At 38.0% G+C, this 22,099-nt stretch overlaps 1 protein-coding gene across 2 annotated transcripts in view; it reads right to left on the bottom strand.

Moving 5' to 3' along the window:
• Positions 1-486: 486 nt before the first annotated feature.
• PCDH11X (protocadherin 11 X-linked) overlaps positions 487-22,099 on the bottom strand; it is a 427,533-nt gene continuing 405,920 nt past the window's right edge. For both annotated transcript variants that reach the window (XM_066559811.1, XM_066559812.1), the window contains one exon: positions 487-5,213. In XM_066559811.1, coding sequence (XP_066415908.1) covers positions 4,822-5,213 — 392 coding nt within the window. In that variant the 3' untranslated portion in view covers positions 487-4,821. The remainder of the gene's footprint in view (positions 5,214-22,099) is intronic.

Here is a 22,099-nt window from a genome sequence, read left to right as displayed (position 1 = left end):
TGATGGTTATTTCTTTATATCACATTCATGGTGAGAGGATAATCCCTTTAGCTCAACAACAACTCATTAACCATGTTCTCTCAATTAGAAATAGCTTCTTTTCTAACAAAGCAAACACCATAAACACTCCTGCCTCCAGCTCATAGTGATTTTCTATAAGTAAATGTATCAGAGGCATAGTGCAAAGGGGGAGCTTGGTACAAAGAGAAATGGCACAGAAATGGAAGATATTTCTGAGCACATACAGCTCAATTGCTGTACATATTGTGTGAATATTTTTGTTGCTTACCAGAAGCCTTCTACTCAGGTGCTGAAGCAACTGCAAATAAAGTTAAATTTTCTTGACTTTCTGACAGTTTGGAGCTTCCCAGTAAAAGGAAATTCAGAAAGCTCCCACTTGAAAATGGGAGAAAAGCATAGCTGGGGGAATACTTTTAAACAACTCATGTTTCAGAAACCCAAAGAAAACAGTGCAAAGGAGAAAACTGCTTTCGTGGATCTAGTTTATTAATAAGCATTGTAATTAACAAGACAACATGCTGTACAGAAACCTGAAATAGAACTACTGCAAATTGACTGGACTTTAAATGCTGCTGGACTGTAGTATATGGTGTCCAGCTGCATGGTTTGTAGAGTGTGGTTAGGGCTGTTTCAATACACAGACATACACTGCTCACTCTCAGATCCTGTAGTATGCCACAGAGCAGGGAGATTTCCCAGAAATACAAACTCAAATATTTACAAGAAATCGTCAATCTCTTTCTTCACTAGGGATAACATAAGTTATACACAATTTTCCTATGTATACCAAATAAAATCTTTGCCTTCAACTTTACTTTGTGTCTGCACAAACCAATCCCTTCCCTTTTATTTACCCAGCTAAATCAGGGTAGTAAACTGCAGTGTGATCTTTTAATTGCTTCTCATTGATTAAGGGTCGGTATTCAACCTGCAAAAGGAAAACATGAGAAATCAAATAAAGCCAAGCTTAAATTTTCCAACTTTAAAACCTCAGCTTGACTCCAACAACCTTGAGCCAATCAAGCATTACCAGTGGAAATATTCAGGCTCTGCCTTGGGCTGGACCGTGCTGGGAGCAGGGGAATAGTGGTGGCTTTGGGCTCCCCATGGATTGCAGCTTGCTCAGGGCACCACAGAGCCAAATTCCCTTCTCTGATGGAAATCCCATCAGGGCCAGGGCCAGGGATGCCAAGGCTGGGCTGGGCACCACAGAGCCAATTCCCTTCTCTGATGGAAATCCCATCAGGGCCAGGGATGCCAAGGCTGGGCTGGGCACCACAGAGCCAATTCCCTTCTCTGATGGAAATCCCATCAGGGCCACGGATGCCAAGGCTGGGCTGGGCTGGGCAGCACCGATGCTGTGTGGAGCTGCCGTTCAGAAACCCCCAGGTCCTATTAGCACGGGCTCATTGCCATGCTAATCAGCTAAATGACCTGCATGCAGCCAGCTCCCAGCCCAGAGCAGGTGCTCTGCAGGCTCTGCCTGGCCAGGCACGCTGCTCAATTATTCTTTAGAATTAAGTTACGCTTCAGAATGCAGCACAGCTCAGGAAAACAAAGAAACAGCATCTCTTACTTCAAACAGTTTGACTCGGGTCTTTCTTTTAACATTTTTTTGTTGTTTGTTTGTTTCTTATTTTAGCATTGACTGCTTTACAATATGGAAATAATCCTTCTTGTAATACTCAGGAGTGCAACGAGCATGAGTTTGGAGGGGGAATAATCTGGGCTCGACTGTGTGACACATCACTTTGAAGGCAAAGGTTTTCCTTTATTGTTACACAGTATGGAACAAATCTAATCATGTAACTAGCATTGTACTGTATATTGTATATAGAATTGTTTTCTCCACAAATTCACACGAGTAAGATAAAATAAGTTAAATGACTAAAAAAGGAAAAAAAAATACACAAAAATATACAGTCTATGTACTAGATAAATTATTTATATATATGGCAAGATGTGTAACGAGTCTCTAGTAACATTGTTCCTCTGGATACTGACATGCTACTCAGAAAAGTGTATTTTTATATATTAGAGCTATAATATATAAAAATGAGGGAACAATTTATCTCCTGATAGAATGTGTATTTACAACTAATTGTTCTGTATCTTGTTGACTGAATTTTAGAGTATCAAACACATTTCCATGGATATAATGTTTAATATTTATCATCAGACTCATTATCATAATGCTTTGTGTTTAAGTTATTTTTTTATTGTTGTTTGGTTTGGGTGTTTCTTTGGGTTTTTGTTTGCTTTGTTTTTAAAGGAAGGGGCAGGGTTAAGTGCTTCTCTATCTTAGGGAAAAAAGCAAAGTAAGCCCTAAATATTTAAATTGAGTGAAATTTGTTGGGCTTTTTTTCCCCTATCAATGAAAAAAAACCCACTAATTCTGGGTCCTTCACCTTTTCCTATAAAAAGCCTAAAATTGTAAAAATTAATTATTTGCCAGGAAATTTCAGTTACAATTTTCATCCCTGAAAGAACTGTTGCAGGTGAAAAAAACAAGAAAAATAAAAAAAGGAGAGTTTTCCAATTGAGCTGCCAATTCTGTAAACATTTGGTATAGCAGCATCTGTACTAAAAACTAAAAAGCTCTGCTTTCAATAGGAGGAATTACTGTCAGCATTATTCTAAATTTACACAATTAGGATGTTTGGTAAATCTGTGTAAACTACAGATAAGCTCATTTTTTGCATATCCCTGAAAATAACTGCCAAATTCTCTCCTCCTGATGTCTCCAAAGCAAACAAAGGGCTTTGTATACATTAGGTGTGAATTAATTCGTCAATTTTTTAATTGTCTCAGAATTGGAAATGAGATGTGTCAGTACCCAAAGGATTGTGATTTTTTTCCAGGATTTACATGCAACTGGAAGCCAGTGTGCCATATCTTTTCTAAACATTATTGAAAACTACTTAAAAAAAAAAAGAAAAATAAAGCAAAGGAAGTACACCATTAGATAATCTGATGTCCATTAATTAAACCCTATCAGTAGGTTAAAAGTGAAGCTTTTTTTTTTTTTTATATTTTGCACATAAAATCTAAATGTGGTTTGAATAGATTTACAGTGGGGACAGCGATATATAAAGCTACTTATACCTGCTGGGCACATAAGAGAAGCTCTTTTAGCATTCATTGGAAACCCTCAACAACTTCTGTAAATTTTACAAGCAGCTAATATTACAGCATTTTTACACACAGTTTTGTTTATAAATTACAGATTTAAGTTACATTATGAAGCCTACATAGAGTTCTACCCATAGGAAATATTCACACACTGTTTTTCCCCTCCATACAGCTTCGATTGTCTCACTTCATGTAGCAATAAAACAAAAAAGTTATGCATTTTCTTAAAGGAAAACTTTCTTGGTATGTACATACTGCAAATGATGAAATGGCTAAAGACCAACAAAGTACTAGAAGGAAAACTAGAGAAAATATGGTTTTTTTTCATCTAAGAAAGGAAACTCCTTTTCATCCACTGTGGAATTTACCAAGAGAATATATTCTCCAGTACAGAGAACACTGAAAAAAATCCTTCCTCTTTAAAGAGAATCACCTTGAGAGTTTTTCAAATAATATGATTAGGGTTTGTTTATATTAATCCAACTTCCATTACCTAGTTCCTTCTTTCTTTGCTGAGCACTATCAGTCATTCTCTAACAACTAATCCACAATGACAAGTACTTCTTAATCTAACAGGTTTGTGATGAAGTAACTAATATGATAGTTAAACTTGTACTGGATACTTACAATAGGTGAATAGAGCTGTAAAAAAAGCCGTACACATCACTATTAAATATTCTTTAAAACACCGGTAGCTTGCTGCCACGACATCACATCAGCCAAAAACAACTACCCCACTTCCTACTGTTTTCAGCAGTGCCCATTTAATTTTCAACTAACAGGAACAGTAGCCAAGCAAGCTCTGCAAGATGAAAAAAAGGAGAAAAAAAAAAAGAGAGAAATAGACTTATGGCTTAAAAAACATAATAAGTATAATATTGTTCCTTGAATTATTATAGAAAGGAAAATCTTGGAAATTAAAAAAAAAAATATTTCTTATTTGTTTCCAGTTTTGATCTTGGTTATCCTCTCATTGTCACGTTGTTTATTTCACACAGAAAAGCCTAGTTGAGAGCTTTCTATTTCATATCTTGCAATCTTTCAAAGAATAAATACCTGTACATTGAGCCAATAAAAATTAAAAAAAAAATCAGTTGTCACGTACATTCTCCTTCTTAATTATAAAAAAGATAAATTTTGGTGGGAAGATATACCATCCTTCTGAAGAATTAGATTTTAGGATCTTATTAATTCTATTATGTCAAGCAATCAAATGAGAAATTGCTCACTTGATCTCTAAGCAAATGGAAGATGAAATCTATGAATATGCTATAAATTATAACAACAAAGAAAAAATTGAGTAAGCTATTTTTAGACTGCAATATTCCCCAAACCGTACTAAGGAATTGCCTTCAAAGGGAGAAAGAACTGCTGGCAGATATTTGCACTACATGGCCCATGTAAGAAAATGAACAGGATTTTGTTCTTCTTCTGATTGTTTCTGGGTTGTGGGTTCTCTTCCCCATTTTCTGGATTTTACCAAGAACTACAGTAAACACCTTTCAACCAGGTCCTAAGGATTTAGATTTTCTCTTTCAGCTTTAGGATTCTATATACACAAATATTCACAAGCCTAACGAGTTTGTACGCGCCCAAGGAGCGGCGCTAGGCCGTGACCATCCGCAGTCACACTTAAAGCCTGAAATTGGGGATTTGTCACATCTGCATTCACAGCTGGTGCTCGTGTATAAACGTGGTGCTGCTGCCAGCCCCCGGCGCCGGGTGGGACGCGGCGAAGTTTGCCAGGGGGATGACCTTGACGGGATCCTCGGTGGCGCAATGTCTTTCGCAGGTGTTGTAGAACTGGGGCCTGGGCCCTGCCTGGCCTTTGTCACTGTCGTCCTTTGGCAGGGGCCTCCCGAGAGTGTGGCGCCCCTCGGGCCTGGCCCCCCGGCCCCAGCCTTGCTGGAAGCCAAACGATGGCAAGGAGGGGTTGGGCTGCTGGAACTGCGTCAGCGCCGGCGGCATCCAGCAGTTGTCGGAGTGGCCGAGGATGAGGCACTCCTGCGTGCAGTTCTCAGAGGCTTCGGCCAGAGCTTTCTGCAGGTTCACTTCGATAGCTGGGAGGGCGGAAAAACACGAGACACCGTCAGGGGTGTGGACAGACACACAGAGGGAATCAAGGTCAGCAAAGCAATCCCCATCCTACAGTGAAAAGGCCTCCTCAAAAAAGCAATGCCTGTCCTACAATGATGGTCACGGTTGGGGAGGAGGACTCCTCCACAAAGCAATCCCCATCCTACAACAATGGGAATTCCATCCCATCCTCCCATTTTGGGAGGAAAAGGCCTCCTCAACAAAGCAATTCCCATCCTACAATGATGGCCACATTTTGGGAGGAAAAGGCCTCCTCAACAAAGCAATTCCCATCCTACAATGATGGCCACAGTTTGGGAGGAAAAGGCCTCCTCAACAAAGCAATTCCCATCCTACAATGATGGCCACAGTTTGGGAGGAAAAGGCCTCCTCAACAAAGCAATTCCCATCCTACAATGATGGCCACATTTTGGGAGGAAAAGGCCTCCTCAACTAAGCAATCCCTGCCCTACAATGATGGCCACAGTTTGGGAGGAAAAGGCCTCCAAGTGTAGACCTTCAATGGAGGTTCAGATGTTGGGGCCCACACTGTTGTCACACCATCATTAAAGCTTTATAATAAGCCCTTATACACTTGATTTTCTAGCTCATACAGCTGCTCAGGTTGGAAAACAATTCTCAGACCTGTGAGTTAAGCCATTGACCCAGCACCACCCCGTTCACCACTGAAAAAACCCCCAAGTGCCACATCCACACACTTCTTGAACACCCCCAGGATCCCCCAACTCCCTAAGCAGTCTCTTCCAATGCTTGCTGACCCCTTCAGTGAAGAAATTTTTTCCTAATGTCCAATCTAAACCTCCCGTGGCACAACTTGTCCATGTCCTCTGGACTAGTCACTTACCTAAAATAATATTTTCACTCCTTACAATTTTCATTTCTGTAATAAAGCTAAAAACTATAAAAATTAATGGCATTACTTTAGATATTTGCATAGAACTACTTGAAAGAAAAAAAAAAGCTTTTTATTTTTTTAATGTTCTCTTAATTTTTTTAATGTTCTCTTGGATTTTTTATTGTTTTCCTTTGCTTAAGGTAAAAACTCCTAAATTGGGCACTAGCCAAAGATGGTCCATTGGCCTCAAAGATGCACTCAAGAGTTGTAAGAATGAAAGAGTGTAACAGCTATTTTAAAGAGAATTGATTTCTCCATGCATTCAATACTGGATACCTTGAAAAATCAAAGAGTACTAGCAAAAGAAGATGTAACCTCTATATGTTGCAAGTAATCAAAGCAGATTTCTTCAGCAGATGCAAGGTTTGTGCCCTTGAAAAAGGATTGTAGAAATTTTAATTTGTTCAAAGGCAAAGTAAACTACTGAATCTGAAAGATGTTTATTTATATAATACATAAATATTCTGGATCTGTTTCATTTAAATTGTGGCTTTGGCATGGTAGGTAAATTAAAATTAATGGAATTAAATTTCTGCACATGATTCCTCAAAATAGTTTTAATATTGCGAGTGTTAATTTTTTATTCTCTTCCTGTGTACATGGTTAAATACATCAGAAGTGCAGAAGAATATCTGATTGGATATTTCCTTGTGCTTACTTTAGAAAACTTCCCAATGAATGATACATACATATTTTTAATATCTGTCTTAATGAAAATAGCATTTAAAATCAGATTCTGGCTCATAAGCACTGGGGAAGGAATGCCACAAAAATTTCTTATAGCAGTGAGAGTGCTGAGTAGGAGCCTCCCACCCTCTGAGCTTTATGTTTAAACAGATGCTGCATTTCTGTTTTAACAAATATTTTGCATGTTGGAGTCTGTGTAAAGCTGCAGAGCACAAACACTTATTTCCATGTCACATCTCAATACAAAGGAATTAAGTTTTTTCCTTCAGGCACTGAAATATATAATGCTGCTGTCCAAACCAGGATACATTTTTTTAAAAAAATCTACCATTTCTAAGAAAACAGCTGGTTGCTTGTTATATCATGAATTCTCTATTCTTGATTATTTCTCCTTCAGGATGCTGTACGTGTCAGCTAGAGGAGTGATTGTTTATAAATGTTATTTTGGTGTATTGCTGGCATTTCAACATGTCCTCAGTCATTTTGCCTAAGTATTTTTTCAGTTTAATCCTGACAAAGCTTTGGCACCTTGCTGCTGCAATACTAATCCACTTTTGATGGGCAGTAGGAGACATAAATATGGAAATAATTCAGTGGAGTCTATAGTTACTGCAAAAAAGAAAAGTTTCTAGTGGTAGATTAGTCTAATCTTTCTGTGTCCTACTATCTGCTATTAGAGACATAAATTTAAGGATATACAAGTCTTTTAAGCTCTTTAATTATCCAGGTTTGCTTCTATTCTGATGAAGGCAATCCACTGAAATCAGGTACAACCTTGACAGTATGTGGAGTTATCCCCATTTTGTAGAGAAACTGATCTTTTTTTGCATTAATTAAAAAACCCTTAAAATGCTATTAATTCAGTTAAAATGTGAACCACACAATGATTTATTTGGAATTATAATATTACACTTATTTGTTTTGAGCTCTTCACAGCAAGTGGTTACAACACTTCTACTGTACCATTTTTCTCAAACTACACAGAACTGAAACAAAAAAGGAAGCATTTGACAATAAAAATCTAACATTTAACATTGGCCAAGGCAACTGTGGAAGAAAAAAGGTCACATATAAAACAGCCTCCACACCATTTCAAAGATCAGGACAGTAATTTTGTGCCATGTGTTGTCAGACTACCTGGAGACTTTGAACACATTGCCATGTTAAGAATAAAAGTATTGTTAAAGTTACAGTCTTGCTTATTCTGTTAAGAAAGAGATATTTTAATCTGAGTTATAGTAAAAAAATAATAAAAGAAATAAAAAAATCCACAAGAAAGAAAACCTCAAAGCTTTATAATTATCCTGGACACAATCCTAAGATAGGAATACAAATTATTTTGGTGTTGAGTTTTTTAATACAAAAGTCTGCCAATGCAGGATTGTTTAGAAGAAACATCTTTTGTGAGAAGTCATAATCTTTCTTTTAATCTTGTTTCAATACTGTTGTCAGAGTATGCTTTCATTAGTACTTATTGTTAATATCATGTTTTCCTTAACTTTGAAAAATAACTCTTCTAAGTCAAACAAACTTCCCACACCCACAAAGCAACGACTCTTGGAAAAATAACTCAAACTAGAGCAAACTGTAGGAAAATGAATATTCACGGAGCATTATCTAATTTTTGCCTGCTCTTCCAGGCCACGAAATAGATCTCCTTTTTGTCAAGCCCATTCTCTGTTTTCCTCACACACCATTCCAGCCACACCCGTGGGAGATGTGAAGCTCGGTGTTCAAGTGGTCATTTATCAGAGGCTCTGCAAATTGGCCACGGCGCCTTCTGGCTGCTGCTCTTTAAGCTTCCTTCTATTTTGTTTCTTTGCAAGCCGTTCTAAATGTGGCTGACAATCAAATATTCTGAAAGTTTCCCTCTCATTCCAAAGCAGTAGTGCAGGTGATTATTCTGCATAGTCTGATAAGTAATCAGGGGAAGGAAACACCTCTGACACCTGCCTCTACCCATCAAGGAAGAGAAAGTTCCAGCTGTCTCTGAATATTTCCAGAAGAAATGATGGTTCTTGCAAGTGAAATTCAGTGTCTGGTACCATCTTCTCACACAAGACATGACAGGTTTATAAATGGAAATAGGAGTTTGCATATTCCCCACATATTATGAATAAAGAGTATATTCCATTGAACTCTTAGCAGTCTGACTAATTTCTTACTTCACTCAGTTATAGATATTCTTTCCACACTACATGGAGATTCTTCAAACATGACATACAAATAATACAAAAGAGAATTTTTAATTCATGTAATAGATCACACTCATGCACATGTGAGTTTACCACTTTGATTTGAACTCCTGGCTGTTTTAGGAATTATTTTTTTTAATTGTCTGAAGAACTAAGAACATTTGAAAGAAAGTGTCTGTCATCTCTTAAGAAGTGTTTAGATCAGAACTGTCAAATATAACTAAAAGCACAACAGTTAAAAGACTTTCTTCATTGTTCCACAGTCTCATCATTTATGGTTCAAAACAGTTTTGAAGACTATTTACCTTCACTCAAGATAATGTGGAATTTCAGCCTTGCCAGATAACTATCCTTCAATAAAAACAGTCACAAAAAAATACCTAAAAAAAGGTATGTTTGTTTGTTTTGACCAGAGGCTTCCTGTGGTTATAAAGTCTGAGTGGGACTTTAGAGGTACTGAATAAAAATGTTAATTCTCCTCTTTGCTTTTTGAAGATCTCGACACAGCTACTCTCCTCTGTCTACAAAATGTGGCACAATTCTTTGGCAGTTCCAGCTTAATCATGTTCCAGTTTTAAGGCCTGGAAAATTCACAAAGCAAGACAGGCTGTTGGTACAAGTCTGTTACCAGCAGCCTCAGAATGTTGAAAAGTTACAATTCTGGAATCATTGGTTGGAAAAGACCTGTAAAATCATTGAAGCACATATTTGGTGTATAGACAACACACCTTCTTTTCTACCCTTTCCCTGCAGCCTTAGAAGAGACGTGTACTGCTAAAAGAACATCAAGAGAGCTTTCCTCACTCTGCCATGAAAGTCATCGCTTGACCACAGAATCACAAAGATTAGGCTGGAAAGGACTTTTGGTCTAACCTTCTGCTCATATCTGGATATGTTGGTTGAAAAAGAAAGCAGCTTTTCCAAAAAGGCCAAACTTTCAGAATTGTACATATCCCTTAAAAGAAAAAAATCTAAATGTGCTGACAGGAAGATGTGCTTCCATAAGGGTTGGACAATCCAGAGCATGAGCTCCTGGAGTAGCCTTAAAAGATCTCCACCGTTACCCACATGTGTAGCAAAGATCAAAAGACGTTTGTAAATGCATTAATTGCCAAAGTACTCAGATTCATTGGAAGTTCAGAAACCACCAGACTGCACTCTACCAATGCAGGTTTAGGGGCATTGAAACAGTGCCAAGAAAATTTCCAAACTAATTAAAAAAAAAAAAAAAAAAAAGAGAGAAAAAAAAAGGAGGAAAACCTTAAACCACAGAATACAGAGTGCTTGAATCTTAAAGCCATGTAGCTGAAGCCTTAATGAAAAGCCAGTTTTGAATTTGACACATTTTGGATGCAAACCATCCAGTGTTACATTTAGAGCACTCTTGTTTCATAATAAAGCAAGCAACAATTAGCAAGCAATTAAGCAAATTACTCATAATTATGCCATTGCTGAGCTATTTTTCATATTTTCACAACACAGCACATATATGAATACATGGCTTGCAGTGCCAACACTGTTCTGTCAGCACCCAGAAGTGCCTCTCGTTTACTGGAGCATTTCGTCTGAAGCAGCTCTCAGCACAGCCCCAGCACTCTCTGCTCAGCAGGAACCCCCAGAGCGGTGGAGATGACAACCCCAACTCCCCCTCTCAGCCAGTAGCTCCTAAGGAATGGGTCAGGCTCCCCCACCACGTTGTGCCCATGTGTATTTACTAAATGTGGTACTAAATCTAAGCAGGAACCCAAGCGGAATGTGGGGAAATTATCGTCCGGAATTACCCTGGTGACCAAAAGTGGCCACTGGAGTAAAACCATTTAGAGCTCTCCACCATATGAGGAGAACAGAAATGTCATTAACAATAAAAAAGGGAGGGGGGAATAGTAGTTAGTGTAAACTGGGTTACTTTAATAAGGTCAGGAGGAAGAAGCTTGAATGTAGAAAACCTAAATGAGTGCTGCTATAATATACTCTAGCTTTTTGGTTTAATAATAAAATGCCTTTGGGAGGAGTTCCCTATGAATATTTTATTTCCTGTATACGTCTCAATAAATTAAAAACCTAAAAGAGTTACTTAAATTCTACCCTTGGAACCTTTTTATTCAAAGAACAAGTAGGACACACCACTCTCTGATTTTCAGCTGCGTGCACAGAGCTTGCTTTGCTTGTGAGAAATCAGAGGAAGATTGATCCTCCAGATGTTCTGACTGAGGATCAGGGAAATCACATCTTTCCATGCTACCTAGACTTGCCAGATTGTGCTGGGTAGCTTGCAAGAATCAGCTCTGCTTCCATTCCAGTGAACACAGTTTATATCCTGACAGCCGTGGTTTTAATCTGAATTGAATCGGACAAATTTCTTCTCATGAAATCCAAACGATGGGGTGAGGTATGAGGATTTTGCACCTGAATTCAACAAGTCAAGCAAACATTGTTAAAGATGGCCAAGGAAAGTTGGTGAGGGGAGAGGAAAGGGAGGAAGTTTCAGGGCAAGAGAGTCAGCCCCTGGTAATCCCTGTCTCATTAACTGCCCTTGTGAAGTGAATCTTCCCCTCCCAAACAACGGGCCACAAATAAAGCACATTAATCTTTCATTTGGTTACCTCATTGCTATTCTGGCTAGAACCTCAATCTTGCAATAATCATACCCAGGATATGGTCTAAAGGCAATGCTCCTGTTAGAAGTTCAGCTTCATAATTACTGTTTTCCACAGAAAGAGATTTCACACAAAAAGAAAAAAATAAAACAAACCAAAAGAAAAAACAGAACAAAACCAAGCCCCCAAACCTCCTGCAAACTCTTTTTTTCAGCCTAATGAACATGGGTGTGACAGAGTACATGGCAGTGACCCTTATTGCTCTAACAGTCCAATTGAATTCATCTTTTATGCCCATGTTTTGCTGATATTTATGGAAAAAAATATGGTCAGTTACAAAGGCTGCATGTTTCTTGGCCTATAAAGTGTATATTGAGTTTTCAATGAGAATTTTAACTATAACTAGTAAAGTATAATGACCATCTAAAATGGATAACCTAAAATCTAATATATTGATTACAATACTGGCTAATACAATGTGCTTTATTTAATATTTAATTAACTGCTTCCCATTTGTACTGAACCTTCTTAATTATTAATACATGGTTCATTATTTAACATGGAATATAAATTCAAATTCAAATCAATTAAACAAGGTGAACTACATAGTGAGAAATGGTTTATACTCCAGCAATAACCTTTGACTTGGAAACATAGTAAAGAGTGAAATTAGCATTTTTTCCCCCATACCTGCAAAGATTATGCATTTTATGTGATACATATAAAGCTCTGCTACTGATGTAAAATCCCTATAATAAACACAACATCCTACAATAATTTACTGAATAAAAAAGGGCTTCAGCTGTCACTTTTCAGAGAATCTACACAGAATATAACACTATCCATAATTTTTCAGATTTAAGTTTCAAATGAAATTATGTGTGCCCATGAAGGAAAGGCAGCTTATTGATTTTACTGAAAGTCACTAAATATCCCAAAAGAGTGAGGATTCATAAAGAGAACTAAGAATCACTATGCAATCTACATAAACTCACTTTGGTGTGGAAACAGAAGATACATTTCCTAAGCTTAGGCTGTGTAATCAAAAAAAAACCAGATACATCAATCAAAATTTCTGATACATCAGAACAAAGATGTGGGCTTGGAGATGGGGTGAGTGTCAGAAAGAGACAAAGGGAAGAGAATTTCTGGGTGGGACAGGGTCAGTAGCACTAACCCTTGATAAAGGACCCATAGGAACATATCAATATTCCTTTATCCCAACCAATCCCAGATTCCTGTGTGCCAAGGAGCAGACTGGGGGCTCAGCAGAGCTCAGGGGCTGGGGAGGAGGATGGGGATCAGCAGAAATTCCTGCTCAGTTCTGCTCACACACAGCAGCTCCCTCAAGAGAAAAACCCCTCAAAAGTCTGTGTTTACACCCCCTGTGCACCTCAGTCTCTTGGGGTATCTCCATGCCAAATGGGGCTCTGCCTTCCTTTTTATTGACTTCACAATAAAAAATAAACAAAAGTGTGATGGAAAGTAGAATGGTAAAAAAATCTTTTAAATGAAGTAATTGAACAACTGAGGGCAATTGGTCACAGTTCAGACACTTAAGTGAAACATTAATTTTCAAAAGGGAGTCATAAAATGCCCAAATGCTCCGTGAGCTAGTAAACAGATATGTCCTGTGGTAACTTAAAAGATAGCCAGTAAAAGCTGTTCTGAATTGTGTTTTCATCATCAGATATACACAAACAGAAATTTAAAGTCAAAGACCACTAGAGCAGCAACCAAAACAAACCTACAACAGTCTAAAAATATTCTCTACCTTCTGTGGTGACTCCAACTGCATTTCAAAAAAACCAAACAAACTATATTTCTTTATTAGAATATTACTTTTTTTTTTGTTACCATGAATGACCTATTTATTTTGAAATTCTCCTAAACATTTTTACAATAATTACCTATGATTATATCTATGTAACACTCTATGCTTTTTTGAGTGCTGATAGCTATAACATTTTATTGGACCATCAACAGTATTAATTCATTCCAGCTGAATATATAAATAAAGCTTGCTGAAGGTTTTTTGACAAAACAATTTTCCCATCAAAAAAGTAGTGTCAAAATTCAAATGCTTTGTGACAGTATTGATTCACATTACATTTCAGGTTATAAAGTGTGGTGCCAGGTAGTGCCCATTTTCTCCATTCAATTCATTTTCACTTATTTCTTTAAAATATGAGGCTCCTTCATATTATGAAGAATTGGCATTATTGAATGGAAATGTTCTCATTTCTCCAAAGCTGTCCCTCAGATTTTACATTTCACAAGAAATATCACTCCAGGTTATGATTCAGGGAAACAGCACTGCTTATATTCCATGGCATCAGCAACATGGCCTAACAACAATCACAGCTCTTCCCTGTCACAGACATCTTACATGAAAAATCCTTTCCTTAGGATTGTTCCTCCTGAGAAGCTGAGAGGCCTCAGGAACAAAATGTAACCAATGGTTATCTGCTGCTGTGGAATGCAACAGGTGCAGCTGGGATTGGGCTCATGTGGTTGTTTCTGATTAATGGCCAATCACAGCCCAGCTGGCTCGGACTCTCTGTCCCAGACACAAGCCTTTGTTATCATTTTTTCTTTTTCCATTCTTAGCCAGCCTTCTGATGAAATCCTTTCTTCTATTCTTTTAGTATAGTTTTAATATAATATATATCATAAAATAATAAATCAGCCTTGTGAACCATGGAGTCAGATCCTCATCTCTTCCCTCATCCTCAGACCCTTGTGAACACGGTCACAATTCCCCTTTTCTGAATTTCCTGCGACACCCTTGCCACTACCGCAGGAGAATAAACCTTATGCTCCACCTCAAAACTTAAAAATCCCTAACTATGAGTGATGAGGATAAATATTTCAGGGTAAGAGGCCACGGTTTTTAATTCCCCTAGAGCAGCAGGCTGGCTCTGCTGTGTTTTTTAGATCCCTTCATGACAACCAACAACCTTGAGGAAGGACAGGCAGGCTGGAGGAGTAAAACTGCACCGTTCCACCTCCCCGAGAGGACACTCTCCTCCATATGGCTGCAGCTCAGGAGGGTGTTCCTCTTGGAGAGCCCTCTCAAGCACAGCCTCCTTGATGGCTGCACAGCAGCTTCCATCCAATTTTTCACAGCAGTTTTCTGTCAAGACCACTTTGTCAATCTGCCACCAGCTACCCTCAGTGGACCCACGGAGCTGCTCATCCCTTTGACAAAGGCTCCAAAAAGGGTGAGCACATGCAAAGGGCCATGTTTGATTAACAACCTTGTGATTGCCGTGAAAATGAAATTTGAAAGGTAATAATTACATTTGTAATTACTTAGGTCTAAATCTCTTATGTTTGCTACTCCCTGTATTTCTGGGCAGCTGGAGCAACGACTCATTAATAATAATAAAGTCATTTAACCCTGCAGGCACATTACAAGGAGAAAGATGTCATTTGTCACCAACACAAATAGAACAATCACTGAAGGATACAGCAAGACCACTATTTCATATTTATTGCAAATGATAAAAGGGACATTTTGCACTCATTCTCACCATGACATCCCAATCTGCTTTTTAATTATCAGCAAACATAAGGGGACAGCATACAACATATGAGGGCCTGCTAATAATGCATTGTCCTGCGGTGACATTTCCATAATCACTTTAAATCTACCCTAAACATATGTACTAGTTAAAGCTTTCAGCTCTTGAGACCATACCCCCTAGTAAGGAATGAATTATCCTCTGCAGATCGAGCACACACCAACAGCCCTTCTGCAGGCTTTGAGGGTCTGAGAGCTGACGTGTGCCTTGCTATCACTTTAAGTGGTAAGCTTTGGCTTTCTGTTGCACTGATGGTCGAGCACAGCATGACTTAAAAATAAATGCAATTGTGGTTTTAGGCCAGGAACTTTGCAGTTGTAAATCTCACTGGCAATAGTTTACACAAGGACTTCTGCAAGTCACTTAATTTTCAAGAGCTTTTCAGTGTTGTTCTGGTCTTTGCTTGCTCAAGAACTCTGCAAGAAGAACTCTTAGATGACACAAATGCCCTTTTGCATTGGGAACTCAAGTAAGTTACTCAGAATTTACTGGATTTTTAAAAAGTATTGCTGATAATACTCCCTGCTATGAAAAAAAACGTCTGAGGAAAGGACTATTCTTTCCCTATATGATTCTACTCAGAGACATGAAACTTTGAGGAAAAACTCATGCAGAGAAATTTCTCCTGTAGTATTACCATGAAAGCAAATGAAAGGAAGTTTCAGGTAAATAATCTGAGTTTCAACTCCATTAAGCTAGAGCTTCAATTTCTCCCTTGCTTTGCTCATTTATCAGCAGTTATCCAACCATCAGGCATGTAAGAAGACCAGAGAACAAACTTAACAATATGAAGTAATAAACTGTTACTGTGTGGGTCAGAAAGGAGGTAAGCAAACCTCCTAAATCTGTTTGTATTTTCCCCAGGTACCACAGCAATCTATAGAAAGACATGCTTTCAAAAGCTTAAATAAGTAGTTTTAAGAAATAAGACACATCAGGAAAGAGTCAAGTGCACAGAGTAAAATTCATATTTTCACTGTTAAGATAGTGACAACACAGAAAAGCTTGTATGTGGAGTGAAATGTTTTGTCAAATTGAAAAATGGAAATAATATGAACACTACAATTTTCCCATCAATTTGAGGTAAAATGTTTTGAATTACAGTCATTTTAATCTTGTTTTATGAAGAAAATGACTTCAAATGGGTGATAATTTAGAACAGCATAATCCAAACTTCATTGTGCTCCAGTCAGGCATTGGAGTGTGGCTCTGAGTGATTTGGAGCAATCTTTGCACATTAGCTCAGAGCCTCATTCCGAGCAGACATTTGAACGAGAAAAAGGAAAATTTCAGATTCCTGAAATCTACAGTTTCCATCATTTACCTGAGAGTCCAAAATCACTGATTGAGATGGCTCCAACTTCCTAATTGGGCCTTTGTAGGCATTGCTGGCACCTCCAGAAATTTGGGCAACATCCTGATGAGACAACACTGTCACAGTCACCAGCTCTTGAACATTCCCTTGTTACCACGTGCTCCACTGAAGTTTTGCTCTTTGATTGGAAGTTCCTCATCTCAATCAGATAAGCCTTCTCCAGATATTACATTTTTTGGCATATTCGGCCAGTTATATATAGATGTATATATGCCAAATATATAAAAAATATAATCCACAAAAATATAAATATATATATTTATGTATATTCTCCAAAGTAATTTCCAATTAAAATATAAAAATACTGGAATTTTATCTAGAAGCATTGCTAAACTTGTAGGTTTTTTTTTTTTTTTGAAACAGATGATTTTATCAGCCCCTGGACAATTGACAAGTGATGGGAATAATTTAGGTCAGATCAACACTCGACACAATTCTTTACAGAACATTTTTTCCTAGCATGGATAATTTTGAAAAGACATTGTTAGGAAACAGTGATAGATGTGATTATTCTGGAAGATTTTCGTGTCAGTAAGATCAGCCAAGAGAATGGAAGTGAGCAGCTGCTGACAGCACCTTGTCAGCCCATAGCAGCTGTCAGGAAAGCTCTGTGCCTGCAACCATCAGGACTGTGATGCCTAAAAACAGGGTGTTATTATTATTATTATTATTATTATTATTATTATTATTATTATTATTATTATTATTATTATTATTATTATTATTATTATTTTTATTTATTTATTTATTTATTTATTTATTTATTTATTTGGAGCATAACAAATATAGAACTGTGGGGGTATTAAGTTAAACTTCATGAGGTGTCCAATTGTACATGAAATTAAACTTCATTACTTCAAAGATGGAAGTATTTTAAGAAGGAAATCAACACATTGGTTGATCTTTAAATTATGCTTTTATAAGCTCAATTATATAAACACCTTCTTATAACCACACGCTGTCTGTGTGTGTCTATGTGAGGATTCTGAGGAGAGATATAAATTTATTGACCTTCAAATTTCAGAGAGTAGGTGTCAAGTTTTGACTAAACCCTCCTTATATCCATATTTTTATACATTAAACCATAGCTGTCTTTGCAAAAAATGTAACGTTCAGTCCTGTTTGATAAGCTTTGGCATGAATATGCCAAATATAATATAATATATAACAATATAAAAGGTTAGGTTTAACCTTGTTAAATAATATATGTTAGGCTTTTATATTATTATAAAAATATAATAATAATATATAATATTAATATAAAAGCCTAATATGAAAGCCTAACATATAAAAGCCTAATAATATAAAAAGCCTAACATAATATAAAATAATAATATAAAAGCCTAACATATCTTATTTAACAAGGTTAAAAAGTAGCAATCAGGCTTGTCAGGGAACTTGTCACCTCCTTTAGTGTATGAGCCTCAATCAGCCATTTCTCTGCTGTAGGACAGAGGCTTCCCTAGGATCAGATTGAAGAAAATTCAGCCCTTACAAAGTCTCTCAACTCAGCATCAGCTCTTTTGAAAGTCTAAGTTTCAAACCAGTTTTGAAATCCTGGTTGGGGCAGACACACATTGAGGAAACCAAACAAATCCCAGCAGCTCTTGCTGCGAGTGGAAGTCCTTGAACTAACCTAATCTCTAGCTCAGAAGAGCAAACCCACAAAATCCCATCATTTATGTTTATTTTTGTCTTAAATTCTGCAGAAAGGATATTTGAAGTCAGGGCTAAGTGCTGCTCTGCCAGCAGATGCCATATAGAAAGCTGTCACCACTTTTGGCACAGATTTCTTTTCGAGAGGGTCCAAACCTGAATTTCTGCAGCTGATGTTCCCTGAGCTTCAGCAAACTGCCTTTCACAAGCACCTTCCTACAGTTCCTGTGGATGGCAGGAGGAGTTGGAGCTCAGTCTGTGCTCCAAAGGGCTGCTTTAAATCTTTCTAAGTTTTTTAATTAACCATAGGATATAAAAGAGTCTAAATGAAAAGCTACCAGTCAATTGCTGACTAAGTGTTCACCAAGATGCTATTGAACCCATTTAATCTATTTATTCCTTAATTCACCCATAGTCTCGAGATGTCATTAATATGCTCAAAGTTAATTTATTATCCTCTATTGCTTCTATTCAAGCCCATGTTAACAGAATAAATTCATCACAAATGATCAGACTTGAAAAGGCAGATTTGGATTCTGACAGAGAATAATTTATCATGGCTGGGAAAAAGCCTCCCACTGACTGGGCTGCTGGGATGCTGGGAGATGAGACTGGAATGATGGCAGAACTTCTGCAGAAAGGGACATGAAACTCTTGGGGGGAGAACAAACAAACAATGAACCCCTGACTCCAACTCCCCAAAGGGGGAGGTTCCTGACACTGAGTGTTTTCCTCATTTTCACACTCACAGGTCCCTTTTGTTACCCTCTGTGCTGCCCTGAGGCAGAAATGCTCATTAGGGCTCCAAACCTACTGTAATCATGGGGATAATGACAATAAATAGCAAATTAAATAAATTTAAGTGAATTGCTGCAGCACTCAGTGAGGTTTGAGGTGATCTACTCCTCTGTTACACCACACTTGCTATGTGTCTATACATCATCTGAATTACAGAAGCAACTGGATATAACAGCATTTATAATGTGTTTCAGGGCTGTTACAATTGGAAAAATCAAACACATTTTGTAGTTATAGGTCCATTATCCAGTGGAATTGGAAAGCACTGAGATGCTGTCGTGAATGTGGCACCACTGTGATTGTAACTGGGGTTTGGAGATTTATTGTAAAGCCCAGAAACACTTGAAATGAACAATTGATCACAGCATCATAGTCAATGTTCTAACTATTATTATTTCAGCCAGTTATTGCTTTGTCCCCAGCTTCAGCACAGGGAGAATTCCCCCTCCTGGACATGGCCCCATCTCTATCAGGCTGACTCCATTTATCCATCCCTTCATGGACTTGTCTCCTAATTCTGTACACACCAGAGCCCTTTCCCTGCTCATGTCACACTGAGTAAATATGTCACTTCAGGACTGGAATAGCCAAATTTCTCCAGGGAAAAAGAGGGGAAAAAAACCAGTGGGCAGTCCAGACCTGTCCAGGAAATAAAAAACTCACTCGGCTCTGCCTAGATATTTTAAATACTGATATAACAATAAATATCAGTGCTCAAGTTTGTAAATAGGTAGCTTATCTGGATGGCTCCTCCAGAACATTCCAGCTCCCTTTCCCCCCTTTCTTCTATCATATTCCAGAGCCCAACTGAACCGTGCTTCCAAATGTGCTGCTATCAATATTTGGGGTTTTTTTTCTGATTCAAATACTTATTTATTCCATGAATCCCTTGCACCTAAGGCCTTCAGTGAGGTGAACATAGCAAGTGTCTGATGAGTCCCTGATGTCCCAGGGAAGAGCCTCTGTACTGAAAGGGATCCAGCATTTCCCAGGGAAGCACTGGAGAGTTAGAAAGTGCAAACTCTGCAGTATTAACTCAGCTCCCTTGTGTAAATGTGTTTTGATGCAAACTTTAATTAAATCATCATATACTATTTTTCTCATAGGACCCTTGGGCCCAATTCAGAGAGTAAGTAGTTATTCAATATTTCTCTTTATCTAATCAGCATGTGGCCATACACCTTTTTAATTAATACTTTCAAAGCCTTATGTTGAATGCAGATTTATTCATTTCCTCATGTACTCTGTTGTTTTCACAGCACAATCAAAAGCTTCATGAACATGAATAATACTCCACCTGCATTATTTGCTTTATTGAGGCCATTTGCATCTGGGAAACTGAGGAGTTAAAAAACTGAGCAAAACTAAGCAGCCTCCATTATTCATTATATCTGGGTGCCCAACTTGAGATAGCTTAAACCAGATTTTTACACTCTTGAAAACTGGATATTATATCATCTATATTATTATATTATATTATATTATATTATATTATATTATATTATATTATATTATATTATATTCAAAGCATACCTGTTGAAGAAGGGGATGATGTCCTTAGCACTCAAAGAAACCCAAATGACAAAACATGATAGCAAAAATTCAGTTTTGCCCCTCCACCAAAAAGCTGTGTTGTCCATTTCAAAATGTACCACAAAATATGGGAATATTAAAGAGCTGTCTTTCATTAACATTACTAAATCTAGCCAAACAGAACATCAAAAAACCCTGAATACACTTAAAATAGTCTTCCCGTGATGAAGAGCTCACTTTTTTAATAAAACCACTAAAAATCAGAGAATTTTATGTGCTTTGATGATTTCTTACAGTGCCAAAACTTTCCAAAAGATCTCTCTGAAAATTTAGCACTAACTGTAATGTAATAAAATGTAATGATTTCATAAAATTTTACATGATAAACCAATTCTAGAAATTCCTCGAAGTGCTTCTCGGAATCAAACTTTAATTCATTTTTAAAACGGACTGGACTGTAGCTACAACTGCTCCCACTGTAAAATCTCATTATTTTTATGTAAGTTAAAATAGATTGGCCCTTGTGCAATGAGACACGGGCACTTCCATCAGTGTCGCTCAGAACGGTGTTGTTATTACCCCTGGCTCATGAGGGGTTTGTTCAGGGGTTTTTCCCTGCCATGGGCTGTGCCCTTTCCTCCCCAAGCTCTGCAGACAGGCTGCACCTTCCACCTCCTTCCCAAGGACAGAGGCTGGGAATGAAGGGAGGGGAAGGGTGTTGGAACCCTGCTTGCGGGGAATTTGAGACTTTCTGTGCTGACCCCCAAGAGAGCATTGCATTTGGCAACAAGGAGAACAGGACAAAAATCTGCTGTTGAGCTGGAATTTTTGGGTACTTTAAAGTGACATAATTGTTTAAACCTCTCATAAGTATATTCATCTTCATCAGAATGGCTTTCCTAAATTGTAAATTACAAACAAATGCGCCTGTTCCTCCTAAATGATGACTTTTGAAATATCTCTGCCAGGTTACTCAAAATTTCCCTGGACGAGCTCGCACCCTTTATCACAAGAAAGATCCTTCAGAGGAACTAAGAAGCACATGAAAATGGGTTAGGGCTTGGCATTTCCTGAGATAGAGATTAGATCAATATCATTGTGGAGCAGAGTGTGGAAATGGCTCCAAAGCAGGAGCAGAAGAAGGGGTGTCCAGCTCCCAACAAAAGAGCTTTGCACTTGGCCCCTGTACTTGTGACAGCTCGAAGAATGAGAGCTCTGAAGTGAATGGTCATGCTCTCGTGTTCCAGGGAAAAAAGAAGGGGGAAAAAAAGCAGATATTAATATCTATCCTTTCATGAAAGAGAACAGGGAAGAGGGGAAGGGCAGGTGCACTCCGAAGGAGCTCTGGCCCATCAGGTTTTAACGCCGGGCTTTTCATTGCGAGGCTCCATCTTCACAAGTAACAAGGGGCTGGCCTCCCCAGAGGGCAGCTCAGCAAACTGCATTTTCTCATTTGGACTCCAAGTACCCACTAGAAAGGCCATTTGTCCAAAGATTTTTAGATACAGTTACTTCAGAAGTTCCAC

This window comes from Molothrus aeneus, chromosome 14 (genome assembly GCF_037042795.1).
Source record: "Molothrus aeneus isolate 106 chromosome 14, BPBGC_Maene_1.0, whole genome shotgun sequence".
Lineage (NCBI taxonomy): Eukaryota > Metazoa > Chordata > Aves > Passeriformes > Icteridae > Molothrus > Molothrus aeneus.
The sequence above is the reverse complement of the archived record's forward strand: the minus strand, read 5'-3'. Positions and strand labels throughout refer to the sequence as shown.